The 27986-nt window shown below is 36.0% G+C and overlaps 1 protein-coding gene across 1 annotated transcript; it reads right to left on the reverse strand.

Moving 5' to 3' along the window:
• Nucleotides 1-6639: 6639 nt before the first annotated feature.
• LOC139134911 (muskelin-like) lies at nucleotides 6640-27866 on the reverse strand. The gene is made up of 18 exons (XM_070702004.1): nucleotides 27729-27866; nucleotides 26387-26456; nucleotides 25679-25821; nucleotides 24927-25015; nucleotides 24502-24611; nucleotides 22830-22967; nucleotides 22133-22325; nucleotides 20103-20215; nucleotides 19677-19790; nucleotides 18868-19025; nucleotides 18241-18403; nucleotides 17440-17569; nucleotides 17210-17277; nucleotides 16678-16757; nucleotides 14108-14297; nucleotides 12837-13001; nucleotides 12283-12390; nucleotides 6640-11159 (listed from the first exon to the last, which is right to left on the reverse strand). The coding sequence occupies exons 1-18, from the start codon at nucleotides 27803-27805 to the stop codon at nucleotides 11079-11081; spliced, it is 2190 nt and encodes a 729-aa protein (XP_070558105.1). The 5' UTR covers nucleotides 27806-27866; the 3' UTR covers nucleotides 6640-11078.
• Nucleotides 27867-27986: the final 120 nt, after the last annotated feature.

The raw sequence follows: 27986 nt of genomic DNA on the forward strand, positions 1-27986 counted from the left end.
CATTTTGATCTTGTATTAGTTGATGGCTCTTGAGTTATTAGACATCATCCGCCATCTGTAGCTGCAAAAAAAAAAAATCCTTTTGTAGAAAAATCACTTGTAGCTAAGGGAAATTTGCCACCAGCTACAACCATTTCTTTCACTGAATTTCAGCAAAGATTGGATAAATAGTACTCTCCTGCTTTCAGGTATCTATCTATCGAATACTACAATCTCAACTGTTAATACAACTATATGTACTACAAAACACGACATGTAAATGTCAGTACAATAAACCGGGTACAATCTACTGAATAACAGTTAATTCAACTAGAAATACTTCTTAGTACAAACAACACATGCAACTTTTATTACAATAACCTGAACAGATAATCTACCAAATAAATGACAACCAACCCAAAGAGAAATACTACAACTACAAAACACCTCAAGCAAGTGTTAGTACAATCTATAAAATGACAACCGATTCAACTAGAAATAACGGTAGGCATTCTCATGTTGATTCGCTGACTTGAGTTGACCAGCGATGCCTTACAACTTGTAAGCTAGTAGCTATGGACCAAGCTGTGATATCGCAGTGGTGTTGTGGCGTCTATCGAACGCGCTCGGGTCAAGGGTCATCGCCACAGACCTTGGCCCGAGCGCATTCGATAGACGCCACAGCACCGCTGCGATATCACAGCCACTATGGACCAAACAGCACAGCTAGCTACATTTTTGCTGCGGATCCGTAGCCCTACCACTCCCTTTGCTGGTTGTGTTGGGGGAGTCCCCCCAACACAACCAGCAAAGAGTTAGTTACAACCAGCAAAGAGTAGTTACAATCACCTTCACGATGTGATGTACGGTTCTCCCGGGACGGTTCTGGAGTCCCCCCAACACAACCAGCAAAGAGAGTGGTAGGGCTACGGATCCGCAACAAGCTGTACATTTATTAATTTATGCGTTTCGCTAAGTTTTTGAAAAGACTTACTTGACTCGGAGAACTCACTTTCCAACATTTGAATCACTTCTGGAATCACTGTGTGTACTCCAGGTACACATCCACAATAACCGCATCTCAAACTGTCATTTTCACTGACAAATTCCATGCAATTTCTGCACAGGTTTTGCATCTCCCGCGAAGAACACCTCTACCATCGACCGCCATATTGCTAGTCATACAGGAAGTTGTTGTTGGATGTTGAATTAGCTATCTCCCCCCCCCCCGGTAATACAGCGTATCAATTCATAAAACACAAGAACAAAGTTAACCATCACAGGGACGGTCACTGGATTTCTAAACAGCCAGAACATACTAAATTTTAATCGAACTGATTTGAGGGGTGGGCACGTAGTTACAATCACCTTCACGATGTGATGTACGGTTCTCCCGGGACGGTTCTGGATCATGGCTTGGGGGGACCGCTGCTGGTTTTACTCTCTCGAGTGAGAAAGCGTCTTGGGAGAAGAACCAGACCTATTCTCGGAGGGTGATCTGAAAAAGTGCCCCTTTTTCTCGATTTCACGGACCTAGATGTCTCCGGAATTTCCGACTAAAATCACCCCCTTTTCCGCGAAATTTCTAACGAGCGTGCGTACCCGGCTGCTCCGAGACTGCCACCACCGGGGTACGTGATTAGGTGAAGGACATTTTCTAGGCAGAATAAGATGTAGAACATACTATTATCACCCTATTCTGTTTCGAAAATATTGTCCTCCACCATATTCTGCAATAATAACATTGTCTTTCGCTCTAGTTTGCAGTGATAATACTGTTCTTCATCCTATTCTGCCATAAAAATACTGTCTTTTAACCCATTCTTAGTGAAAATGGTACTCCTTCATCTACATTGTAATGAAACTACAGTCTTTAATCATATACTGAATCTGTATTAGAGCCGTAAGGACTAAGTATCGACAAGGTATCAAGATACAATCATTGGAGACTGATTGCTTAAATCATATTCTGCAGCTGACAAAGTTTACAATCACTCGATATTTTAATCGATCATTTGAATCTCGGCGAGGGCAACAGCAGGATAGGCTGTAACTAGCTTCGCATGATGGCGCACTTACTCCCATACCCCATCCCCATTACATTCTTTCTGTTCACTTACGATCTTTTAAGATCAGTATTAACATCAGCAACACCCAAATTTGATACTTCCGTCTGAACTGAATATTCCTGATAATGTCAGTGAAAATAGTGAAGTGAGGATAGTGAAGTAATGTCGGTTTAATCTGCAAATGTGAGCTCATCTGCTTTGAAGTTACATCCTTATTTTTTATGAGTACTTTGTGATGTCGCAACATTAAGCTTTAGGGCACCTAACACATATGAGAAATTTCAACGAAATGAAAATCCAATTCTCCCAAATTAGTTCCAATCGCGTTATTATTGAATGTGGAAGTCAGTTTTTCAGAAGCCCTCAAATCAGTGTAAAACATAACTCAGCCTCTTGGCTTTGTTCGGTAAATATCGATAAGCACAATGCAAGGTATTGGCCGAGACTAATGAATAAGATGATCGCGGCTAATTCAGACACATAGATAGTTCCCCACGCTACGTCCACAGGATTTACAAATGATTACGAACCAGATAGATGCTACTGGTACAAGAAAAATAGCGTCAATTACACTTGGCTCACATTTAGTTCGATGTGGCAGGCCAGAGTGAGTATACTTCACTGAGTCTACCCCTGAGAACATGCATACCAAGTTTCAAAGCAATCGGACGAGCGATTTCAGAGAAGAAAAAGTCGACCAAAGAAGGGAAAAATTGACCAAAAAATACAAATATGAAAATTTCATAATTTGAAGAAACTCAACTAAAATTGCCTCTAGGAACATGCATACCAAGTTTCAAAGCAATCAGAATAGTTAATTTAGAGAAAATGAGTTTTTGACCAAAAATGCAAAAAACTGCCCCAAAAATAAAAATATAAAAATTTCAACACATTTTTAAAAAATCCATTAGAAAACAACCCTAGGATTAAGAGTGTCAAGTTTCAAAGCAACCCAAAAAGAACTTTTGGAGGAAACCATTTTTTGACCAAAAATGGAAAAATTGCTCCAAAAGTACAAATATTAGAATTTCACCACAATTTGAACAAATCTGACAGAGGAACCCTAGGATCATACATATCAAGTTTCAAGGCAATGGGACAAGCGCTTTTAGAGAAGAAGCTTTTTTGACCAAAAAACGGGAAAAATCGCCCCAAAAATAATATTATCAAAATTTCACCACAATTTGAATAAATCTAACTAAAGTTACCATAAAGAACCTGCATACCAAGTTTCAACCAAAACTTGCCTATGGTTACAGTTTGCTGGATTTTTCCCTTTTTTTGCCTCATTTGCATATTTTTGACACTAACATGTTCATTTGAACAAATTCAAATCTCCACCCCTAGGTGCACCTATACACCAAATACTAAGATGGTAGGTGCTGTGGTTTTGGAGTTTTTGATGTGGCTGGCCATACATCCGCACATATTACATACATACAAACAGACATACAGATGCTGCAGACCTACCATATAAGCTGTCGTTGGTAAATTTAAATATACCAAATGTGAGTAAGAAATGACCAAAAATAATCTGTGCAGCACAGTTCTGAATTGTGTGTAATAACAAATGTCTTCATATCAAAGTTAGTTATGAAAACAGACTGCAAACAAGCATGCCATCCATGAACAGGTTAAATATTGATGATAAAGCATGAATCGTATTTTCTTTCACCCGATATTTACGACATATGTACAAAATGGAATAATAACGGAACATGTGACTTCAAAACTTTTATTGCTCAAAATATTTGATTTTTCACAGGCATTTGTATTTATATCATCTTTAAAATGATAAATAAAAAAAAACAAGTTACAATGTGGTAGAATAACTAATTACTTTTTGTAAGTAACAGCAAATCTATCGACTAGCCCGATACAATGTCCTTGCTTCATCAAACAGTAAAGTTCTGGCCATGAACAAAAAATAACAAGAACATTCAAGTTTTTGATTCTGCAAACTCTGTACAACTTGCAATGATAATTTAAATCACAGCCCCTCAAAAGAGATAAGGATCTATGGTTAAATTCATGCAAGGAAGAATCGTTTTATTAAAATTGACATGATTCAACAATGATTGGCTTATACCGCTCAGTCACAATATCTCTACAGTATCACATATATAGCTTTCACATCCAGTGGGATTGCATTTGTACATCAAGTGTTCAATAACTTGGTCTTTGTGTATGCATGGACTTCACACTAAAGGAATTACGTGATCCAACACTCAACTATCTGCATGGGTTATGATACAACAATGCATTATGCTGAGAAAAGTTTCCTTGTTGAAATATAGATTTAACTGATACCTATTTTTCCTGCCCACATAACCCATGGAAATTGAACTCAAAACAACTTCACTGATCTTTTGAAAACAGTATTAGTGCCATCCTACAATACCACTCTTGAAACTTAAATTTATTGATAGGATTCAAAAACCCACATTAAAAAGTTTCATTAACTATTTATATCGGTCAATTACAAATGTTATTCATATTGATCAACAATTGACTGACCACATGAACATTGCAACATTCAAAAACTGGTAAACATTGAAGAAAGAAAATGGAGGCAGTTTAAAAACACAGTCTGCCCTACAGAAATATTTCATAAATTGTTAACCTATTATTTGTCAACCTGTACTATCACGTTGCCTGAAATATCTCCGATTGTGTAAATTACCTGTAAAATTGGACATTCGTTTTCATAATGTTAAATTTCAAGTAACCCACTTAAAATAGTTCCCATAGAAAGTTGATTCTTTCATCGCAAAGTGACACTAAAATCAACCAAGCTTTGGTGTATCTGTCAATCCTGAAAAACTACAAACTTGTCCGGTAAAATTTTCCAGACAACATAAAAGACTGGTATGCAGTGAAATCACAGCGACTAAATCTTAAAGGGACAGGTTTTTTATCAGCTCTGTATCTGAACACACTGATTAAAGGTCTAAACACAACTTTCAAAGGCAAACAGAGAATTGAAATCACATAAACAATGTTAACAACCACTAATGTGCCAGGGATTGAGGAATGCTACTTTAAAGTGACAATTTCAGATAACTGTTGATGATTTTTTCACTATTTTTCAAGTGTTTTGTATGTAAATTGCAAGTTCTCGTTCTACTCCCCCCTCCCAATGCATATTAACAGATCCATGTCTTTGCTCGTCAACACAGCATCCATCTAAATACAATACAATGTTATTGTTTACAATTGAAATCTAGTCCGGACCAGAATTCACTTGTCAACAACAACAACGTACAGGCTAAGCTGACTAGCTGAATACTTTGTATCTCAACATGATTTGGGGAGTAGGAGAGGGAACAGTGGGTTGTAATCAAAAACAAAAAATCACGACAGAAATCATCAAAAGTTATTTGCATTTGAAAATGGAAAGCATTGCGCACCAATGACATGTTCACTCAGCAGCAGAAGATACCTTTTAAAAAGTGCACAATTTGACTTGTTTGGGAATACACTTAGAAATCTTGATAACCAGAGACAAGTTTTAAAACAACCTGAGGTTAACAAAATATGTATCTATCATACTTTACAAAATGCATAAAAATAAACATCTATTCTTATCATTCAGTTACACAGACATCATTCTCACTGCTTTTTATCACAGCAAAAATACCTATCTTTCTTCTGGCTTTTTTTTGGTTTTGAATATATCACTTCTTTTTTCGCATCCATTTTCAAATCCAATGTCAACAGGATTCATACACTCAGAGTAAATTAAAATTCAAGGACTTTCAAGGACTTTTTGTGGTCCAAAATACAATCTTCCAGGTACTATCTTTAAAGATGAATCATTTTCATATATCATTTTACATAGCTTTTTTAGCAACATCATGATCAATCATTTTATAATTTTTGAAAATCATTGCTGTTTCCGAGGCCCAGTATCATTTTGAAGGACTTCTCAAGGAGTTTCCAAGAGGCTTTAAAATTCATTGACTTTTCAGGACTTTCCAGGAGTGTATGGACGGTGAATGTAGGTCTTCACACACACAATTCAATTGGTACCGTAAACTCAAAATGTCTATTCTGTGCGCCAGATTAATTCAGTTACATACTTGGAATTTTTCCAATATCTGTAACTGTTTAACAGACCTATGTTACACTTCACATACTCTCTCTATGCTCAAGTTACCAGGCAACGCTTGGAAAAACGTTCTCTGTCTGAATGAAAAATAATTTTTGGCAGGTTGTGGCTACAATTTGGAAAAAAAATGTTACCTTATGAAATCTTAATATACAAAGTATGCACTCTCTACTTAATCCATATCAGTACAAATATCTTAATATCAATTTTCCTGCTCTGATTGAACAAGAATGCCTTGCAGCACAGCATTGACACTGCATGGGACTACACATGAACTGAAAAAAGGTAGGTTGCGGTGGGAATGTAGTGTCCATACCATAACCTCTACAGAAACAGTATAGACCAGACACCCTTCTATTTTTTTTGTGGCAGCAATGTCCGAAAACTTGGCCATTTTTCAAGACATGTAAATTCTTTGAGACCTTCTGGGGCAGGTTTCATGGTTTCCACAAAATGTCTTTTTTTTTCTTCTTTACAAAATGTACTTTTTGGAGACGCAAGTGCTCCAGTTACTTTATCCATTCACACTTACAGCAACATGATTTATTTACCAACAATAATTGATAATTGAGAACTTTTACACATTTTTGATGAACACTGTCACCTTTCTTTTAATATGTTCTCACTAATATATCATCTTCACATAAAAAAAGCAATGAAAAGTCATTTCTAAATCTGAAAAGCACTTAAACTCATACCACAACACAGTGTATTGACAAACATACGACAGATGAAGAATGATGCGATGGCAGAAATTGGGGAGTTACGTCATGTAAACTTGCTCCATGCAGGTTAGTTCAATTCAAAGAGCACAGGCTAGGCACTTGTAGCAGAAAGTTAGGATAACTCCTAGTGGTCCTAAGTCACACTATACTCATTTCAGCTTTCATCAACTTTGTAAGTCTGTTAAATCAAAAATGGTTAAAAGTGTACGATGGGCACTTCCTGACTGTTTGCCGGATCATTTTTTTGCCTTTCCAAAGATTTGCTGATCTTTCAATACCACATAAACTAACATTATTTCATCCTTTTCAAAATCCCCTGACAGTGACAAGCGACAGTGTTTGATCGGGATCATTTCACTTATACTGTTGAGATTCTGAGATTCTGCATGCTTGGTGATTGCCCTCATCCCCTATGCATCCAGATTTTACAGTTTTCAGAGCACTGGGTGGACACTGTATCAGTGGTCAAAAAGTTGTCCCATTGACATGGTCAGATGAGAGGTGCCCAATGACATAAAGAGTGATTTGAAGTGATCACATTTGACCATTGCTTCCTTTAAAGACAGCAGCAAGTCAAGTTCAACACCTAATGATGAAATGGAGCTTTGACATCGGCAATAGTTATGGCTAGCTATTCATATGCTCATGAAATCAAAAATTAAATCAAAAATTTCACTAGCTTTGAATTTGGCTGTTTTAAAAGTATCATTTAGTATACGGTGGCGTCTTTACATTAACAGACGGAGACAATCTCAGGCCTGTTTTGTGAGGAACATTGCAACTTCTTTTTGAGAAAACACTAGGAAATCAAGAAACTTTACAAAGCTGTCAAACATTTGGATGATAAGAAAACATTTGAAACTTTATATGGAACAGATTTTACGATAATGAGAATAAATCTGAAATTAGGTCATCCTTTGACTGGAAGATCCATCACTTTATGGATCTGTTCATCCGTTTCACAACTGGATGTAGTCTGGCATACACCACAGGGAGATCAAAGAGATATAAAAGAACCGATGTTAAACCCTTGGCAGCTTACTATGGAAACCTAAATAAAGAATACAAAGTTTTTACTTTGTAGACGATGGTTTAACATGAAATAATCTGAGTTCCCACTCTATGTAGCAAATTTTGCAATCATGACAACAATGTCAATCTGAAGCCATTAAAACAAGAATTGCTACTTGGAAAATCATAATGAGGTCTGGACAGTCAAGCATCGAAATACACAAAAGAAATTTAAAGAACTACTTATTTCATATCATGCTCATGTTAGGAAACCTCTCTTGCTACGTTCTTCTGGTGAAACAAAGCATGGTACATGTATTGGTGTACCCGCTGCATGTTGTCTGGTGTTATGAACTTAGGCACGGCATGGCAAGTCATTCCAAGGACATGCTTGGTATTCCTTCACCAAATACATCATGTTATAATGTGATAGATAGACATGCTGACTAGATAGAGGAAATTTGCAACCATTTGAAACTTCACAGTGGAATGACAGGCATGGAGAGTATGTACTATTCCCAGTGCACACACTACAGACATGGGACTTTGCTACTTCTGGTGATAGAACCAATTATTATATATCTGTTGCCATAATCTACAGTGTTCTAACATTCAATACTTTACATATTTTGCGCGGTAAACAACTGGGCATGGTTTATTTGACTTCTGACCGGTCAATCTGATATGAACAAAAAATTTATGGTACGTTGTAGGAGCTGTAGCGATTTTAAAAAATTTGGTCATGTCATTCGTTCAATAAATGAAATCAACCCTAAGCTATGTCTGAGTAACTTTATTTCAAAACTGACAAATTGAAAAACATGTTGCATAGTTGGTGACGTCGGTGCAAGTAGTAGTTGGCATGTTGCCAACTGCAGAGCGGACTACTATTTTGCTCATGAATTCTGTGATAATATCATTTCAAATTTCAGTCATTGCACCATCGATTCATGCCATGCTGCGTGTTTCCAAACCTCTATAATTCAGCCTAAACTGAGATAAAATGGGTGTTTAATGGAGGAACGTATCTAGTATTACACACAATATATGCCGTATGCACTCATCTTCCTCTTATCTAATACACCACTCACCGAGTCCTCATCCATACAGGGCAGAATACTGTGAATAACCCTACCCTATCATCATGCATCTACATTGATGTAACATTAAAGAAATGTAACAGAGTTGCATAGATGTTGACTGAAGTTCATAAACAAAGACTCAGTGGGTACTGTACATATTAACAATTGTATCGGTGGATTTGAATAACTGCCGTAATGAGCTTCTCATGCAGTAACAGCATGAATAATAATTCCCAGATCTTATTAGACTCAAGAAAGTTTTGTTTTGGTACAGAATTGCTTCAGATTGGACTTGAGAAAGTTTTGTTTTGGTACAGAATTGCTACAGATTGGACTCGAGAAAGTTTTGTTATGGTACAGAATTGCTTCAGATTGGACTTGAGAAAGTTTTGTTATGGTACAGAATTGCTACAGATTGGACTCAAGAAAGTTTTGTTTTGGTACAGAATTGCTACAGATTGGTCTTGAGAAAGTTTTGCGGTGACTGCATATAGTCATAAGAGGAAGCATAGAGAGGAGTGACTTTGAGATAGGGATCTTGAAGTCTATCATCGCCTGATATTATATTCCAAACTATGGTAAATGCAATTTGACCAGTTATTCCAGAGGTCTTTTTCATTTTTTCTCTTTATCTAATTTTTCGTTAGCTTGTTTTATATTTTTGAGACTGACATGTTCAAACCATTGTTCAAACCAAGATGCATGTTCTCACCAGATCCTGAACTGTCACATGAAGAGGTTCTCAAGTTGTTGCAGTTTCTGCATATGCATGCATACACACACACACACCCACACACACATACACACACATATAGACAAATGGATGCTGGGTAATTCCAAGGGCTCTGCATTCTATACATGCTGATATGCATGCATAGAACTGAACAAATAGCATTAGACTACATCAATGACACTGCCCTTCCTCAAATCAGAACTGATGTACATCTGATGGACCAAATTTGACAGCAGTCAGATAAACAGTTTCATGTATGAAAAAATCTTAATGAGTTGTTTCCTTGGAATGTCCAAACTAATTTGAAGGATCTTGGCAAGGTAGTCTAAAAGAAGAAAGATTTTGGTCTCAAATATTTTGACCCACGACTGATCAAAAATTCATTCAAATCGCAAGATCATCTTAAAAGTAATTAGACAAGGGGTTTCAATGAATATCTCTTCAGAAAATAAAAATAGTTCCTAAAAATAGAAAATAGAAGATAAAATTTATTAAGTGTATATGAATGTCTACATTAAGTTTTCAACTACACAAATATCACAGCCATTTCACCAGTAGTTCCTGAGTTTTAGATGCTTGACCAGTTTACATTGTGAAGCTTATTTGCATATGACATTCATTTCAACAGAAGCCCATCATCTTTCACTCTCCATGCACCTGATAACAAATGCTAAGATAATACGGCCAGCAGTTCTCGAGTTTTGGCCAACAACAGACGTACGCGCAAAGATATATAAACAAATGTTGACACACACACACACACACACACACACACATACATAAACAAATACATACACACATACTGATAGATAAACAGCCAGTCAAAACATACCAAGGATCACACTCTAATTGTTACTGTATATCAATTTAGAAAATGGGATCCAAAGTCTGAATTCATAGGAGTTGCGATTCTATCATTTCATCCCTCAGGAACTAGCAGTTATTTACAGCTGCACTATTAAGTACCAATACCTGGAGTGTCCATATGGAAAGCCTTCTATAGAGGGTGTTTTTCAGCAAAACCAACTGCTTTTAATAGTGTGTTTACAAACAGACTTTAACAAGTCACTGACTCTACACAAAATCTTTATCATCCGTAAAAATATACATTGCTTAAAATAAAGAAAATGGGGAATCTTTAAAAAGGTTTTAAGTTTTCATTCCCACGTAACATTTCAACTCTGTTACGTTTTTATCGTCCCGTACACTAATGCCCTCTACTTTCGCTTCACCTGATCACCCCTAATTCCAATACACTGGTCCACAGTCACCATTGATAATAATGGTTTTGGGCCAAACCATGGTGGTGAGAGGTGAAAAAATACTCTGATGATGATACAACCTGCTGGTGTGGGGTTTTACACGTTTTCAGAAGCTGATTAGATCAACCAGATTACCCTTGGGCTGAGCCATGTCTTCTGGGAAATAACTAACCAGTGTGTCAAACAACTGAAAGTGAAAAAGATGCATATTGTTTATGAATATTTGCAAGATCAAAATTAAGCAAAGACTCACATTTATACTTAGTATGTCAAGTACTTTGAAAAGTAATTAGGGCTAATGTGCAGCATCTCGGAAGCTGTTATTGAAATTGGTTAGCTGAATCTTACCGTTATCATCGAATTATACACTAGACTCTCTAAGTTGCTCTGAATAGTGACAATAGACCAATCAGATATAACCTTCCGAGTTAGCTGCACATCAAGAGAATAATCAGGATGCCTCGAGGCGTAACTTCTGACTAGCTCTACCTAACATCAGTGACTTCTGACATTCTTGAGACATTTGTCAGAAGTTCACTGAATGTACCCCTATCTCCTACATGAGAAGGGTAGTGGCAATATTCGGATACTTATCAAAATAAGGTTTTCTGATTTTGAGAAATTATCAAAGCAATTTTATTTGTGATGCAAATGGTGTAGAGTACTTGACAGAGCAGTAAAGTCCCTAATGTATTGAAACATACCCGTCGAACTCAAAAACCCATGGCAATGATTTACTTATCTACAAAATCGGTGTACAACACTATTCAGCTTCATTGCCATCACTGAAAGAGGTGGTTCAACAACCATGGCAAAATGAAGCAATTTTGACAGCAGATATTGAATTTATTGCCCTGAACACACCTAAAAGCACTATCCCAAACTGTTATTCCTATATTTGTCCTACCACAGCTTTCGTGAACAATTTTGAAACAACTTTTTTCAGGTACTTTGACTATGTGAGCTAAAATTGAATTTGAAAGTAAAATGTACCAAATGGACCTACTCTGGAATAAAATATATATGCTGTGTTCTTCTGACACTGTACTCCCTGGAGGTTGTGTGGTAGTGGTATGAACAAACCCAAATATGCAAATGAGAAAGGGAATACTCATATTTCTATGCATGTTGGTGCACATGGTGTTATTTGTACTGCCCTTCGTTTGAATTCTCGGTTTTGCCTATTGCCTATCCAGCTGCCATAATATTGTGGAATGAACATGGGAATTTATTCACTGGGTACAGAAGACCACGTGCTTGACAACAGGAAAACCATACCACACTGGATACCATTTGTCACGGGAACTTACCAATGTCCGTGTTGTGTAGTGTTCAAAGCCCTCTGTGTTAACTACTGTACTTAGATGATCAGGGAGACTACAACTCTTGGAAAATAATGTGGATGCGAGCAACTGAAACTGAAAGACGGATAATAGAGACATTTATTTACAATGTGGTTTGCTGATACATATTGTCAAAGAGACACTACAACTAGTTCATTGTCAAAATATTACAACTTTGTAAAGAAACTAAAGTTTATGAAGTTCTCAAAGATGAAACTAGTGTCTCTCACTAAATGTCTTTTCTACATCACTGTAATATGTGCAAATGTGACAGTGTAATAACTATTTCAGCATTTTCTTACATGAATGATGTACCTGATGTGTTTTGTTTATGTCCATGTTACAAAGATCAAATATGAGTATCTTGGTTTGTTTTACTTACAAAATATCATTGCTCCAATTGATCAATATTTATTGACAAAAAGCTTATGTAAGTGAAATGTAAAGGCTTGTGTGTGAAAGTCAACTTTATTACATAGGTTAACATATGTCAAGGTTGACAGAAATATCCTAGAACTTACTTCTTTTGTTTCGTTTGGATCACCATGATCCACTGTGGCAGCCAAGTCTTTCTGTAAATAGGTTAATGCTTCTATCGGATTGTTTGTGGAGATCTCCTGGAACTTATCCTTTCTGATCAAATACTTGCATTTCCTAAGTAATTGCTCTTTGGTGGGTCTGCACAACTGTGGCATATCAGAAATGAAAAAAAGGTAAGCTGCTGCATAGGATGTGAATTGATATGGAAATATTATTACCATGGAGGTTACCTAAATCATCCCCCTGTAACCTAAATCATGAGAGTAAAATGACAATTCATTGAAAGTTGGATTTAAAGATGGACAAATAAACAATGTGAACTGAAGATGTTTCCTTTCTTGTAGAGGGAGAGTTTGAATGAAAGTAGGTGAAGCATGTCTGAGTAGTAGCTCTACATGTGAAAATATCATAATGAGAAATGACAGTCTCCACTTGTAAACACTGTCTGCACTTTTGTGTCACAACCAATATGTTGTCTTATGTTCGCAGATCGGTCTTTCATGTTTAGTATTTCATTACATGTTCGATGACGCCCTTAATATGATTGACAGGTTGATAGTAATCTAACACGCAGTATCTGACCAACAGATCTTCTTTCTGGATTTTAGGGCAGTACCAAATTTTTGTAGTGGACACAAATATACATACAGACATTCCTACTTCACAACATACAGACGGACGTTGACTCATCTAATAGGCTGTCATTACTTTGTGTAGATGTAGCATCTGAATTAAATCTATAGATGTGCCATGAACTCAGCCAAAATACACAACTAAAACTGTGCAGACATATATACATACACACGTAAGTATACTAACAGGCTCACACCTTAGATGTTGATTTCCTGAACCAAATGTACTGTAGGTTGTAAGTTCTAATCTGTTACAAAAAGTAACTGAATACACACAGACATGTATGCCAACTGATCAAATAGCTCTCCAGGCTATCTATACACAGAGTATACAGTAACAATTTATTATGCAAGATTTCACACTTTGCACAAATAAATACACTTATTCAGGAAATCAAGCATTTCATTTTCACATTCTTTCACCAGTCACATTTGCTTCATAGTTTATGACTTATGAGCTCATAAAAGTTCGTCTAGGGACAAACTGAAGGACAATGGTGAACAAATAGACACAGGGACAGACTGAGAAAAAAACGGACACACATGACAACTGACAGTGTGATGACATTGGGTACCCCAGTGTGTCTTTGGCACAAAGAGGCAAAAAATCAATGAATTACCTTCAATGACCAGAAATCATCCAATCTCATTCTTGGCAGGTTTGACTTTCCAGGATTACCACCAAACAGATAATGGACCTTGTGTACGTGGTCATAGGTTAACTGGTGGGCAAATCGTGGACACGGTTCTAAATGCTGCATTTTCGTCCAGTACTGGGGGCTACTATTCTCATTCTTGTAAATACAGGACCTAAAATTACCAGACAGACAGAGATTCATGATTAGCATGTCAGTGTAAATTTTATAACTTCAGAAATGCTGAGCCTGTTCACAGACATATCAATTAATGTCAGTCAACTACATGTATAAGTAATACACTCATACAGGAGGTTTTAAAGTGGCACTCCCACTTGGTAATATTTTTAAAAAACATTTTTTTAATGCCAATGGTCGATATTTGATGTGGCGACTGCAAGCGGATCGCAAGATATTGATAAAAACATGTCATTTCCCGAGCGTATTTTTCACATCCCGAAGTTTTACGATCGTTTCTGATTATAACCCAAAATCCCCCGAAGCTTTGTTGTTGTACTGATTGAGATATTCTAGGGAGTCCATAATAAGTTCGAACAACGCAATTTTACCTCCCACTGCGAAGACTTTATATACAGCATTATGCCTTCACTTCAGGTACGATTTTTTTAAAACTTCACCTTAGTTTTTGTCGTTTTCATTATTCTCAGTCAGTTATATTATATTTTTAACCAATACCTTATAGATATCAGTTATTACATGTAAAATATTAGCCGCCTCTGATGACTACATTTTGTCGTCTGCCACAGGGTTACGCATGGTTCGATACATGGCGACCGCCGCGTGATATGCGTGCATAACATGCGGAGGCCGCTATGTATCAACCGCACGTATCTGTGTTAGTCACCTATGCAAATTCTGGTGGAATCAGCAAACTTTGTTTTCCGTTTTTTCTCCGAGTCAGTAAGACTCAGCTCTCCCCCACAGGGCATGACCGATCACCGACGCGAGTGGTACTGTGGCGTACAACAGCGTTAGCGTAGACTCGTACTCAATAGCTAAGTTGACAATGACCCCAGTGCCGAACGTTCGATGTTCGGAAGCTGAATTTAGGTGGGCCACCGGAATTCAAACTTTTACTTTTTTGAGGACATGTTTTTATCGATATCTCGTGATCCGCTCGCAGTCGCCAAGTCAAATATCAACCGTTGGCATCAAAAAAAATGTGTTTTAAAAATGTTACCAAGTGGGAGTGCCGCTTTAAGAGTTTTGTCAAAGCGTTGCCCTAGTGACTTTATTATTCATTGTAAGGGAAACATTACTGCCTAAAATTAGCAGTAGTCTTGCATCAAATTATCAGTTTTTACCTGCTGAAAAATAGATACCAGATTTACTAATTTTCACAACAAGAAACTGGCAGCAAATCATGCACACTGCACATACATGTACTACAATTCTATTGTGCACACCGACTCAGTCAGTCTCTACAGCTAGGAAAACAGGGGTGACAATTTTACATGATATATAATTTGCATATTCTTTTGTTTTGAAAATACATTTGTTTGCATGGTTATGAACATATGATCAGATTGCTGGGAAAATAGAGGGGTGGCCCACCTTTCTAAATCCCCTTGTAGAGAGCCCTTACTGTACTGAAGCAGACAGAGCACTCTAACCATTTTTTATATATTCCATGGTACCTTGACTATGGAACAAATATCACTGAATTTTTGACAACTTTTGAGAGTGGCTGTCAACCTGATGATATCTATGACTTACAGAGTACAAAGTGAAGACTTATGTTTCACATGCTCCTGGAATGTAAATGCAGTTCTGCATGCACGGCAAACATAACAGACAACTGGGTACAGAAAGATTACTGTCACAGCAGGATAAGAAGGAAGCAGAATGTGTTAAGAGTGAACCATGAACCCAATGTAATGATAAATGATCCAGACATGTAAATGGATGAAGAGTTTCATTGTCATACTTTACGTCTGTAAACCAACCAGCATGTAATTGCTCAGTCAGTACGACATGCTTATACTTCATATCTGTAAACCAACTAGCGTGCTTTTGCTTTGCTAATAGTACATGATAATACTGACAACCATTTTCAGTAATAGAGCGCGAAGCCACTGCAGTGAACTGCAATAAAACTGCTTACACTAATTAGTTTCAGCTGCAGCCGTGGCCACTTTGGTGTTGAACAAGGCTACTTGGTAAAGACCAAAAAGTCTGCTTGAACAAAGGCAAAACTAGCTCTATCTGAGGCTCGAGTTGTAAATGAAGTTTACGATTGGCAACCTGTGTTCAAGATTAAGATACAATGTAACATTACCATGCACTGGTCCATGTACCAATCTTTTTATTTCAACTTCCCCAGACAAACTGTCTGCATGGGACATACAATGTTGTCGACTTTGCCAGCTGGCTACAGCTGAAACTAATTAGTGTGAGCAGTTTTATTGCAGTTCACTGCAGTGGCTTTGCGCTCTATTACTGATAATAGTACATGATAATACTGACAAGTCTAGTTCCCATTTCCATTAAAATGAAACACACCCTCAGGATCTATAATATGGAACAAAACTTACCATTTATTTCTTATAATATCATACACCCAGAAAGAATTCCTCACATTCTCTTCTCTCTTTTCTTTGTCTTTACTCAGCCCCTACAATGCAAGTTTGATAATATAGGGTTATGCACAAAATGCCTGGATTTATGTCCAAGTACATCATACACCAAAGGTATAGTCCTAGATACATATCTTTGAGGACAACAATAAAAATGTATACTGTTTACGAGGACATACCTTCTGGTGTATTTGTGAAGAACCTTCTCATTAAATTTCTCGAAAGTTGAATTTACAAAGTTGCAAGAAATGCTGTTTTCATAATGCTCTGTGCAAACAGTGAGCCACATGATCACACACAGACTGGGTATATGGGTCTAGCACATCAGCTGAGCACACAGAATGAAAATTCAGAATTATTTCACAAACTATTCATAGGTTTTGATTGGTACTTCCACCACTATGTGATGTAGTGAACGTGAGATGTATATTTTTTGATGTACATACATTGCATTTGATAGCTATGTTTGTACTAAAAAGTGATAACTCACAGAAAGGACATGAATTTCATTCATGCCTGCATCAATTGTTGCCCTCTGGGTGAAGCCAGCTGCAGGTACTGTAGAGAAAAAATGAAACAGTTGATATCAATCAATGTGCCAATTGGTGGTATAATCATAAATTGAAACTTAAATTACACTGCATGGAAACACAAAGGATGAAAACACAGGATCCTTATCAAAGGATGGAAGTACAAAAAAATACTGAATTGACAACTCACCATGAGAGCCATCTTTTTTCTGCCCATCAGATATGATTTCCACTTCATCACTGTCTGGGTTATAAGTGAAGAAATCAGTCAGATACTCCTTTGCTCTCTGCCCAGCAAATATATACAATTTCCTGTTGCCCTGCACATAAGAGATATGGGTGAGATAAGTACAATGAATTTTTTGTGAATTAATGATACAAACAGGATGAGTCTAAGCAAGCAGGCTTTAAAATTCATCGTAGTCCAGCGTAAATAGATGGTTTTGAAATTTATATGTAAACATACAGAAAGAGCCTTAACAAAGCTGGCCTAAAAAATTATTGTGGTATTGCTTGAACTGACTGAACAGCCAGTTTTACATTGACCACAACAAAAATTAACATCTAAAATTGATGCATATGAGCACTTGATTTACTATAATGATACAGCAATTCACACAAAATACTACATCAACGTTATTCTGCTTCATGAAGGTGATTGCCTTGGCTATCATATTTTAAACCTGACCCTTTTCAGCTTTCTACAAATTATGCAACTTTTTTGTGGTCTCCACAGCTAAAGTGATATCTTTGAGTGTAAATACACTGGTACATTGAGGACAAGCGTTGTTGGCAACCTTTTAAATTTAGATTCCACACATGCCTTTGAATTAGACAGAGTGATAATGTTTCGTTCATCACTGTACTGGAAAAATATAACCCGTCAAACATCTATTACAAACAACATGCTTGCTGCCAAACTTCATGCGGTGCTGTGTACTCACAAGTCAAAACCAAAATGAAATTTTGTGGATACTGAAGATCAACTTACCGAGTGAAATAGCATGGAATGACCAATTCTTGATTTGACATCCTGCGTGCTATTACCATTGGGAGTGTCACCTCGTAACTGTTTCCAAGTATTTGTTGGGATGTGATAGGAAAAGAGACCACTGAAGGTTGCCTCCTGTGTTCTATCCTCAGAACTAGAACTCCTTACATATAATGAAGAACAACACATAGGTTAAAAACAATTCATTCTTCAATTTATTCTTAATTTCCCTGACTCCACAATGATTTCATTGGGAAAGTGTGTGGAGTGCAACAAAACTGACTGTGAATTTTTATATTGCAGAGAAAATTAATTCAGTACAAGTTATAAAAGTAAGGGTGCATCTATCAATTTTTGTGCAGCTTCAGTTTGGAATTTTTACAGAAATTGGTGATGAATCTAAAAACTGTTAAAAACCTGTGAAACTCTGAAATAGCATTTCACTGCAGTCCATGCAACAGTACTGTTTCAGAAGGGGATATTTTAAAATCAAATTTGTTTTTCCTATCATACAGTACTTCAAAAAGCAAATAATTTTGACTGGTTGGATTCAGTTTAGAATTTGTTTCGATTCCCAAAATGAACAAAAATGTTAGCATAAATCCTACTTGATGACCTTCAACTTACCCCACAAGTACCCTGCCTCCAAAAACATACAAAGTAGATTTTTCAGAATCGATGCACATCTGATGATCAAATATCAGTTTGGGACCACCTTCACCACCCGTGTCATCACAAATTAATGTCCACTTGTTGCTGGTGATGTCATAGACATAGAAATCACTCTGTGTGTGTGTGAAAAAAAATAAAAACTCTTTTAAAACAACTTTACAGATACCAGTATATGTTCTTTGTGTGCAATACTGTCCGTACAGGCATCAGTATTGCATCAGTATTCCTCCTGTCACACACTTCAGCTTCTTAAATACAAGCCTTCAAACAGAAAAGGTTTTAAACTTTTACTCAAATTTTTTCAAGGAAACTTTAAACCATATACCTTTTATAATGAATAATATAAAGCTTGGTTCACTGTGCAAGTTTTGGTACTTGAGAAAAACACATTACAGACAATTAATCAATATTTGAATTACAAAGTGGCTGCTATTTCATGTTAACTGTACAGGGAAAAATTAAACTTTCAATTTTCATAAAAACACGAAGGTGAAAACTTCATTTGCCCCACAAGCTTCAAAATGGTTCTAAGCAAGCAACAACTCAGCAAAAATATCGTGTAAATTTGAGAGTGTGCATTATTTTGGGGGGTCTACTTTGACATAATAAGTCAGAACAACAGACAGCAAGGTTCACATACACACTCTAAACTGAATTATACATCAAAAAAGGTCCATACTAGGATAAAATTATATTACTTTTAATAGTCTTAGCCTTTGACAATATTGCTTTTGGTATACAAAAATAACTTGTCAGAAACTTACTTTAAGAGATTGGCTGTTTCTCATCCCAGAATCAAGATATCTTCCAAGAGTGAAAATCTGTTTCCTATGCGGATCTAAACACATCTTATGACAAGATCTGGCACTAGGACCACCCTAATCATGGAAGAAATAATGCAATTAAAGTGTAGAAATAGTGTAAAAATCTTGTTTTTCTGACATGGCAGTTTACACAAAAAGTTTATTGTAACTTCAGGCACATACACATGTATGTCAGTTCTCCAAATGAAATGCTATGAAGAATAGAATTTTAATTTACTACCTGTCAAAGAATTGGCAGATCACTTTCTCTGCTCAACAAATACTGCCACTACATAGTTTGTATGACATACCACTCACATCAGCATCATTACCATAGCAGAATTTTAGAGTCCTCTTTATTGTTGTCATCTATATTCAAATACTTACCTCATCTTCAGTGTTCCTTGAAATGCAAGTCCATTGGCCTGACAACACACTGTATGACCAAAAATCTGACAAGTCTTGAGCACCATCCCAACCTCCAAACATATAAATAGTTTCTGTTTGCAAAAAATATGGTAATTTTTTTTAATTTACTATGATACAATAAAGTGTTCTTATCTGTTCTCTGGCAATGGTAACCCTTCATTGATTGCTATAACACATGGAGTAAGTGGCACACTGTGTGACCAGCTATATTCCTTATCCTACCACGCTGTATCACTTCTCAATTCCGTGAAAAGCTGTATTATATGTATTTTCACCCACTCAGTATGGTATGTTATGGCAGGTTTTCTAAAAATCACATTCATAATATTCATGTTTTAAAGGGGCCTTCAAATGCTCATATGTTAATGAATGTATCATTTGGAACATGTAATTCATCACAGGTTTTAACCAACTGGACTTGATGGTGAAATCAGAACATGGCAGGATAGACTGGCAAAATCACGATGAAAAGTACACTGTTCATGGACTATTCTACCAATTACTTTAGCTCTGAACCGTTATAGTATTTGCGGTGTCCAACTCTATACAGTTGACAGGCTGTATTCTCAGATTGTGAACTGATTTCTGACTTGAATGGTTTGTTACTTTTGCTAATCTATCGTGTGACAGTTACTCTTTAGTCACTTAAAAGTGTTTTCATAATCTGTCTTTTTTGTCATTGCAAAATATATTGTTTGATTTTTCTCACAAAATTGTACATGCTACTTCCAGTATTGGCGTAATGCATCACTTTCCGGCAGTGCCTAACTGTCTGATTAGAAGTAGCTATTATGAATGAACTATTGATGAATAAGTGAAACTGGAGACTTTTATGCTTAAACAGCATCCTCAATAAAATAGTGCTTTCCGGGAGCAATACAAGCCACATAGCAAGATTTTAATACGATCGCACGGGTCACTTTTCTGGCTGGTAGGCTCACTTCATTTCAGTTCTACCAGCAGCTAATTGTTTTATACTCATTCCAGACCAGAATGAATATTGAAATTGGGTTATATGTTATCATCCCATTGCAACTGGTTTCAGAAGTTGTTCAAAACCAATTGTCACAGATGTAAGGCTGTGAAAGTCACAGAGATGCATCATAACTAACTGATGGTAAAAAAACCTGGGAGTAATACTATCAGGTACATTTACAGATACTAAAATCATTTTACGTTCATTCATTTTCGCCTGTTATGTGAGCAATAGTGTCAGAATTAAGCTGAATCCTTGTCTCTACTTGCAGATGAAGGAATTTAATCCTTTGTGAACAGTGTATGAAGTGTCACCAGTGACCCTAGGGTATTTTTGAAGTCCATGCAAGACATACTGTAAATCGTTACCCATAAATATACACCATGGTAAATGACTTGTAACCATAACAATTACTGCAAGCAAGTGTTTGTGTTCTGTTTTTAGTCCTGCATTTAACTGCATTTAACCATGTACCAGACTCAGGCCATGCAGGCTGGGTGCATCCATGTTTTGGGCACAGCGTTTTTTCATTGCATTATGGATTACACAGATATCAGTTTTTTGTGTATTTCAGAATAATTTTGCCTCAAATACGCAGGATTTTGCGTAACGGAACCACTTCACTGTAAAGAAAACTATAATCTGTTTTTAGTCTGTTAACAACGAGTTCTAATACTATTGTAATTTTGACACTTCTCAAACCAATAATAGTAATGAGATAACATTTAGATCAACTTTATTGTTCACTAAGTTCTGGATGAATTCTATTTTTGATATTTTTATCAGCTGACATTCAAGGTTTACTCTATGTCATTCACCACTTTCCTATCCTCCTCCCATTCTGAGCTTTTTCATCTGTCATTCATTACTAACCTGTCCCTGTGTCTATTGACATCTGGTGCCCACCAGTCCTATCATTTCCAATCTACTGTCTCACTGTCTGTCATTCATCATTTTCTTACCATCCTCTCATTCCATGTTAGGTTGTCCGTCATTCACCACTATTTCTTACCTGTTTCTACATCTATCGACATTTGATGGCCTCCTCTCATTCCAGGCCGACTATCATCTCCGCCACAGTGAAGTGGTATGATTGGTGTCCACTTTGGCTTGTAATCAAGCTGATTAATGTAGTGATTAAATAGCCCATCATTGACGGCCTTCTCCGTGATCTCTTCACATTTATCAAAATCACCATTCAGAACCTGAAAGCAAAATCATGAAATACACTGTCACCACTGATTCATTCTTGGGTTAGTGATACAAAATAGCTGAGTGCACAAGTTGAAAATTTGTTGATTTGCATTGTAAAACAGGACAATTATTTCATTACATACCGGTAATGTTACAACATATAACAAGGCTATCCTAATCAGTGTCTGAAATTCTGTGAGGAACAGGTATACACTCATTCTGGTCAGTATATGCTAAGATCAACATGATACCAAGTTTCTATAAACAACATACACAGTAGCACCCTACTTACACAAACATATACATTGACATATACAGCACATACACACAGTCACAGACATATACAGTACACACACTTACACAGATATACTAAACCTGCATTCAAATCACATTGCCTGCATGATTTATTGTGTAACGATCCAGAATGTGTACTAGTTGTCACTATGATATAACAGATGTCATTCTGACCTACAACACAAGTAGCTGTAATATTGACATTGTACACTTCCACTTACCAATGCATTATGAAGTTCTGTTAAAAGAGGATGTTCCAAGGAAATTTTTGTCTTCTTCTGTAAGCTTTCAAATGCTTCACTGTAGTTGTGCTGTCTAAAATGCTTCAAACACAGCCTAATTGCCTCTCTTTCACGATACTGTTGTCAAGGTCAAAGACAGACAAATAACAGGATATGTCACTCAGCATTCTTATGTCATGTTCATGAGAGATGTACATACGAGTCATTACTGAGATACACAACAACGTAACAGAAGTAAATTCCCACAATGTTATGTCAGAGACCCTTAATTTGTCCATCCAAATTTCATGTTATTCTGCAAATTAGTTGGTGCATATGTATAAGAGTGATGGCAGTACAAGTAGTCTTCTTAACAAGACCGTCAATGCTGTATCTGGTAACATACCTTCAACACATGAGATCATTACAGTTGATCATTTAACAAAAATGACATTACGACTCTTTGACAACACAGCACCAATAGGCCTAAACTTCCATATATGCCAACATTTTGTCAGGTTAAGTATACTAGTAGCCTTTGCTGCACATTTTGATCAATCACTACCCTGTTTTTATGCCAAGTCATAAGTCCTGTGCATGTCAGCTGAGCAGTTGTACCTGTCCTAATTCAATCAGTAATATGTACATATAAGCAATGTGTATACACATGTATGTTCAAAGAGTTGATTCTGTTTGCCTATCACATTCTAAATTTCATCTGTATTCTACAAAATGTATTAATGAGCACTGTTTCAAACAGAGTATGGTAATGGATCAATAACTCATTTGGCTTGTGTTACAATCATGCACTGATTTTTAACTGCATGGTTTTTAAGTCTTTGCGCAAGTTACCCAACAGCCTTTCAATTCTGTGTGAAGACCTGTGACAGTAGTCATTATGCACTGACTGAACATTCTTGATACATTTCCATTTTGATATGAAGTTACAGAGAACGAAAAAACTCAATTACGCGCCATGAGAAATAGTACATTCAAGAGTCCTCTATCATATTCATAACAAACTATTATTAATTAAAGTAATACTAATTGAAAACATCATTGAATACAGAATGTTGAACAATAGGAACATTGGGCATTTTAAGAAAGTAAACATCAGTTATATAAATTTTTACACCACTACATCATTGTATCATCATCGGACATCTGTAATCACACAATTTGAATATATTACATTACAGAAAAAAATTCCCTGTGATTTTTGCATTAGTAAGCTCAAGAATGATGCAAGTAGTCTGAAGTACTTGTACAGTTTGCAGACAAGACTGACCTATTACTCATGAAAGGCTACAAAAAGAGTTAATTCTGTAAATTTATATTCTAAAATCATTTATACACTGTGATGAAGATTGATGATGATACATGTGAAAATATGATCAAATTGTCAAAATAATACGATTATAACTGCTGAAATATGTCCTGGCAATAAGCAAAACACGGTTTTGTTTTTGAAATTTTGTAATTTCTTATGGCAAGGCAATACTGCTCAGAGTAGATTGCTGTAGGTATATACAAGAGAAATACTGCATGTCACCATTTGTTATGATATTACTCAAAACCTACAACACTGCTTCTAAAAGTGCAATGCAACATTTCAAACATTGTAATGTATGTACGATAAATGAATCACATGAATTGCAAGAGCAAACCCTACCTGATTGTACCATTTGAGACATGGCTGTACCATCTCTGGACTATCATAGCCATTGAGTTGCACATACCAAATACTGAAGTTAAAACTGGGTCCCCAAGACATTATAGGCACTGGGAAAGGAACACATTTTAGAACAGAATCTATCATGAGAAAAATACATCAAATGTAGCATTCATGTTCATATTTTGTCCAACATGGATTTTTGGCATGTCTAGAAATGAAATTGTGCCACAGTCACTCATCAACACACAGTGTATCATGGCGTCTGTTTGTTGTGCTTTACAACTACTATGAAATTCCATTCATTTCAAGATGATTGAAAATTAAGTCATGGAAAGAATTTAATCAAACATTTGCAAGTTTTGTTATATCATTGATCAGAAAACAAAATATAACATAATCACATCATAAACAAAGTGTCTTACCTATTTTTATGTATCTGCATGGAAATACATGGTCTTCAATTTTATGTTTTAATTCAAATGTTTCTTTAATATGGTCATTTTTCAATCCACTGCAGAAAAACAGAAAGCCTTGTTACAAAAGAATGTTTAGTATCACACATGTAGACACACCTTGGACATCAATAAATTATTATACATTGTAGCTTAAGATGAATGAGCCCTTATGTTATGTTTTCCCACAAAGTGTTGACTTCAAAGAATATGTTCATATAACATTTACTTCATTTGCAGATTCTATTTCAGATGTACGAGAATGCCACTCAAGTATCTGAATTGAAAACATCTCTCTGTCTCTCTGTCTCTCTCATATACATATATAATATATATATATATATATATATAAATATATATATATATATATATATATATATATATATCTGAATTAAAACATCTCTGTCTCTCTCATATATATATATATATATATATATATATATATATATATATATATATATATATATATAAATAAATTTATAAATTTATTTATTATTTATTTATTTATTATAACGCTCTGCTTTTTGCATTGAGCACTGTAATTTCCCTCGAGGACATCTGTATACTTCGATATATATATATATATATATATATATATATATATATATATATATATATATATATATATATATATATATATATATATATATATATATATATATATATATATATATATATATATATATGTCATCTGACTGACTGGTCTATGGTGTCAGACTTACCTCTGCAGAAGTTCCATCATATTGTCTTCATTTAATCCACCGTACATTTTGAACTTTTTCAAATTACACACATGGGTTTTCTCATACTTTCCAAATGTAATGCTTTCTACTATAGCCGTTCTCTCCAATTTCATCAGGAGGAACTGTAAAAGGAACAAATTACTATCCATTACAGTATAGTATACAGCATTTTAATGTTAAAAATCATACATCCTGCCACTGCTGAATGGACTTTGTAACTATCTGCAGCAGATATTAACTTAGATCTTCAGACTTGGTAAATGTGAAGTACCGCAATAGCATTTAGGTTTTCACTTCAGGATCACTTCACGCAGAAAGTCCCTGTGAATACATGTACATTTTGTACTCCAATTACAATGAACATACAGTTGTACTTTGGAACAGCTTTAAAATTACATGCTTTTATATTTTCATTGATGGTGGTATATGATAAAATATTTAGCTTGTGGAGACCAAATGGGAATTTCAAAATGTTGTCAATTTCAGCCATTACTAGAAATCTACAAGATGGGGTTTTGAACTTGTACTAATGTAAGAATTACTTAACAGGTAACAAGTGTGCTCATGGACAAATTCAATTCCTTGGATTTAGAAATTTCCATATGGGCATTTGTTGAGCACATGACTATCAGTATGTGTGGTGCATGTATTAAGTCAAGTGCATATAATGAATTCGTTTGACTTTACCTGTGGTGGATAGTTTGTTTCTGATGACCATCTTGATGACTGATCTGATGGCTTGTCAGACAGGATGTTTCTGAAATAGCAAAATGTTAAAACTCAATTTACTGAAACTTTTGATGTATTTCTAAGTATTTTTGCTCCATCTGCAAAAATATGGGTTCTTGTTCTACTCAAAAATCACATTGAAATATCTCATGTTCAACATGTCAATTTAGCCTGTACATGTAACTCATGCTCCAATAACATTGCATATTGTACATGATGGATTGTATTTCCAAGGCTAATTGTTTGAATTCAGCAACCATAATCCACTGTCAACAATATCCAATGTTTGATTGACAGATTGAACAGTGGAGATTTCAACATTACATCCTTCTTCCTAAAGAAACCATATCAAGAGAACAACAACATTTCAAACTCTAATAAACGTTTCTGTTATTGTCCTCTTACAATTCTGACATTAGTTGTATAGATAGAATATTGAATATTAAAAGTGCAAATACTAATTATTAACAGAGTCATTACATGAATGGACGGACACAACACCTCATCAAGCGTAATATTTTACAATTTAGAGTGCAAAAAAACTCTTCACACTTGGATAAAAGAATGGCATGACGAAACTGCTCTCCAAAATCAATTACACAAATATATACATTGGGGAAAAAAGATGCATCATGTTGGAGGTTGAGCCACAGTCCGCGGGCGTGGGGGTGGGGGCTGTGGACGTGGTTGAACAGACTTCCAGGGTTACCCGCCCCATTGGGGCATTTGAGTGGTTCGCCATCCCGTGTTTTTGTTGACAAATTTAGTATTCATTGTTAATAACTACTAAAAAGAATCATTTGATGGAAACAAACAAACAAATCAGGTACATGCATTGTTATGTAAGTCAGTCGTTCCCATCAGTAAAGAAACCAGGTCTCCATCACTAGCTGGGCTCACGTGTGTTGACACTTTGTCAAGTTATCTGGTCAACAGTTGAACGACACATGTGCTCAGTGCAAATACAAGTACATAACGATTAACGTGCATTGTAGTGTACGACTCCGAGGGCAGACCGACCGAATACACCTATATCATTAACCATACAACTAGAGTAAAAAATCACATCATATAGTCTGTCTACCAGGACAAAGGTTGGCGTGCGTTGAGAAGAATAAATCTGGTCCATCGAAAAACGCAGGTTTTCAAAATCTGCGCTTCTCCACGATTGTCACAGTTGTCAGTTGTCAAAATCAAGAGCTGTGAATCACTAAATGATACCGTGACAATTGAGAGTAAATTCAGTTCTAATGTCACTGGTCCTCTTATGAGGTCAAACGATTCTTAATAGTTCACTTACTCAGGAAGATAATTTGCCGAGAAACTGGACCACTTGGTGATTGTATAGTTCAGTTTGTGTGACGGCTCTGACGCCATTTTACAAATCTGAACGACTCTTTATGACCCTTTAAGATGCTGAATTTTGCAAGCGCTTTTCTTCGAATGCCAATAACTTGCTGTACCGACCTCGAAAAATTGGACTTGATACAACGAAATTATTGATTTTTAAAATGATCATTACACGAAAAATGTAGGAGAAACATAAAATCGCCAATTT

This window comes from Ptychodera flava, chromosome 6 (assembly GCF_041260155.1).
Source record: "Ptychodera flava strain L36383 chromosome 6, AS_Pfla_20210202, whole genome shotgun sequence".
NCBI lineage: Eukaryota > Metazoa > Hemichordata > Enteropneusta > Ptychoderidae > Ptychodera > Ptychodera flava.

Excerpts from the sequence above, each read along its gene's own strand:
- LOC139134911 (XM_070702004.1), bottom strand. The coding sequence starts at position 27,805 with ATGGCGTCAGAGCCGTCACACAAACTGAACTATACAATCACCAAGTGG. Across the intron at positions 26,457-27,728 it reads TCGGCAAATTATCTTCCTGA|AAACATCCTGTCTGACAAGC; the intron begins GTAAGTGAACTA and ends TTGCTATTTCAG. Across the intron at positions 24,612-24,926 it reads ATGCAGATACATAAAAATAG|TGCCTATAATGTCTTGGGGA; the intron begins GTAAGACACTTT and ends TTCCTTTCCCAG.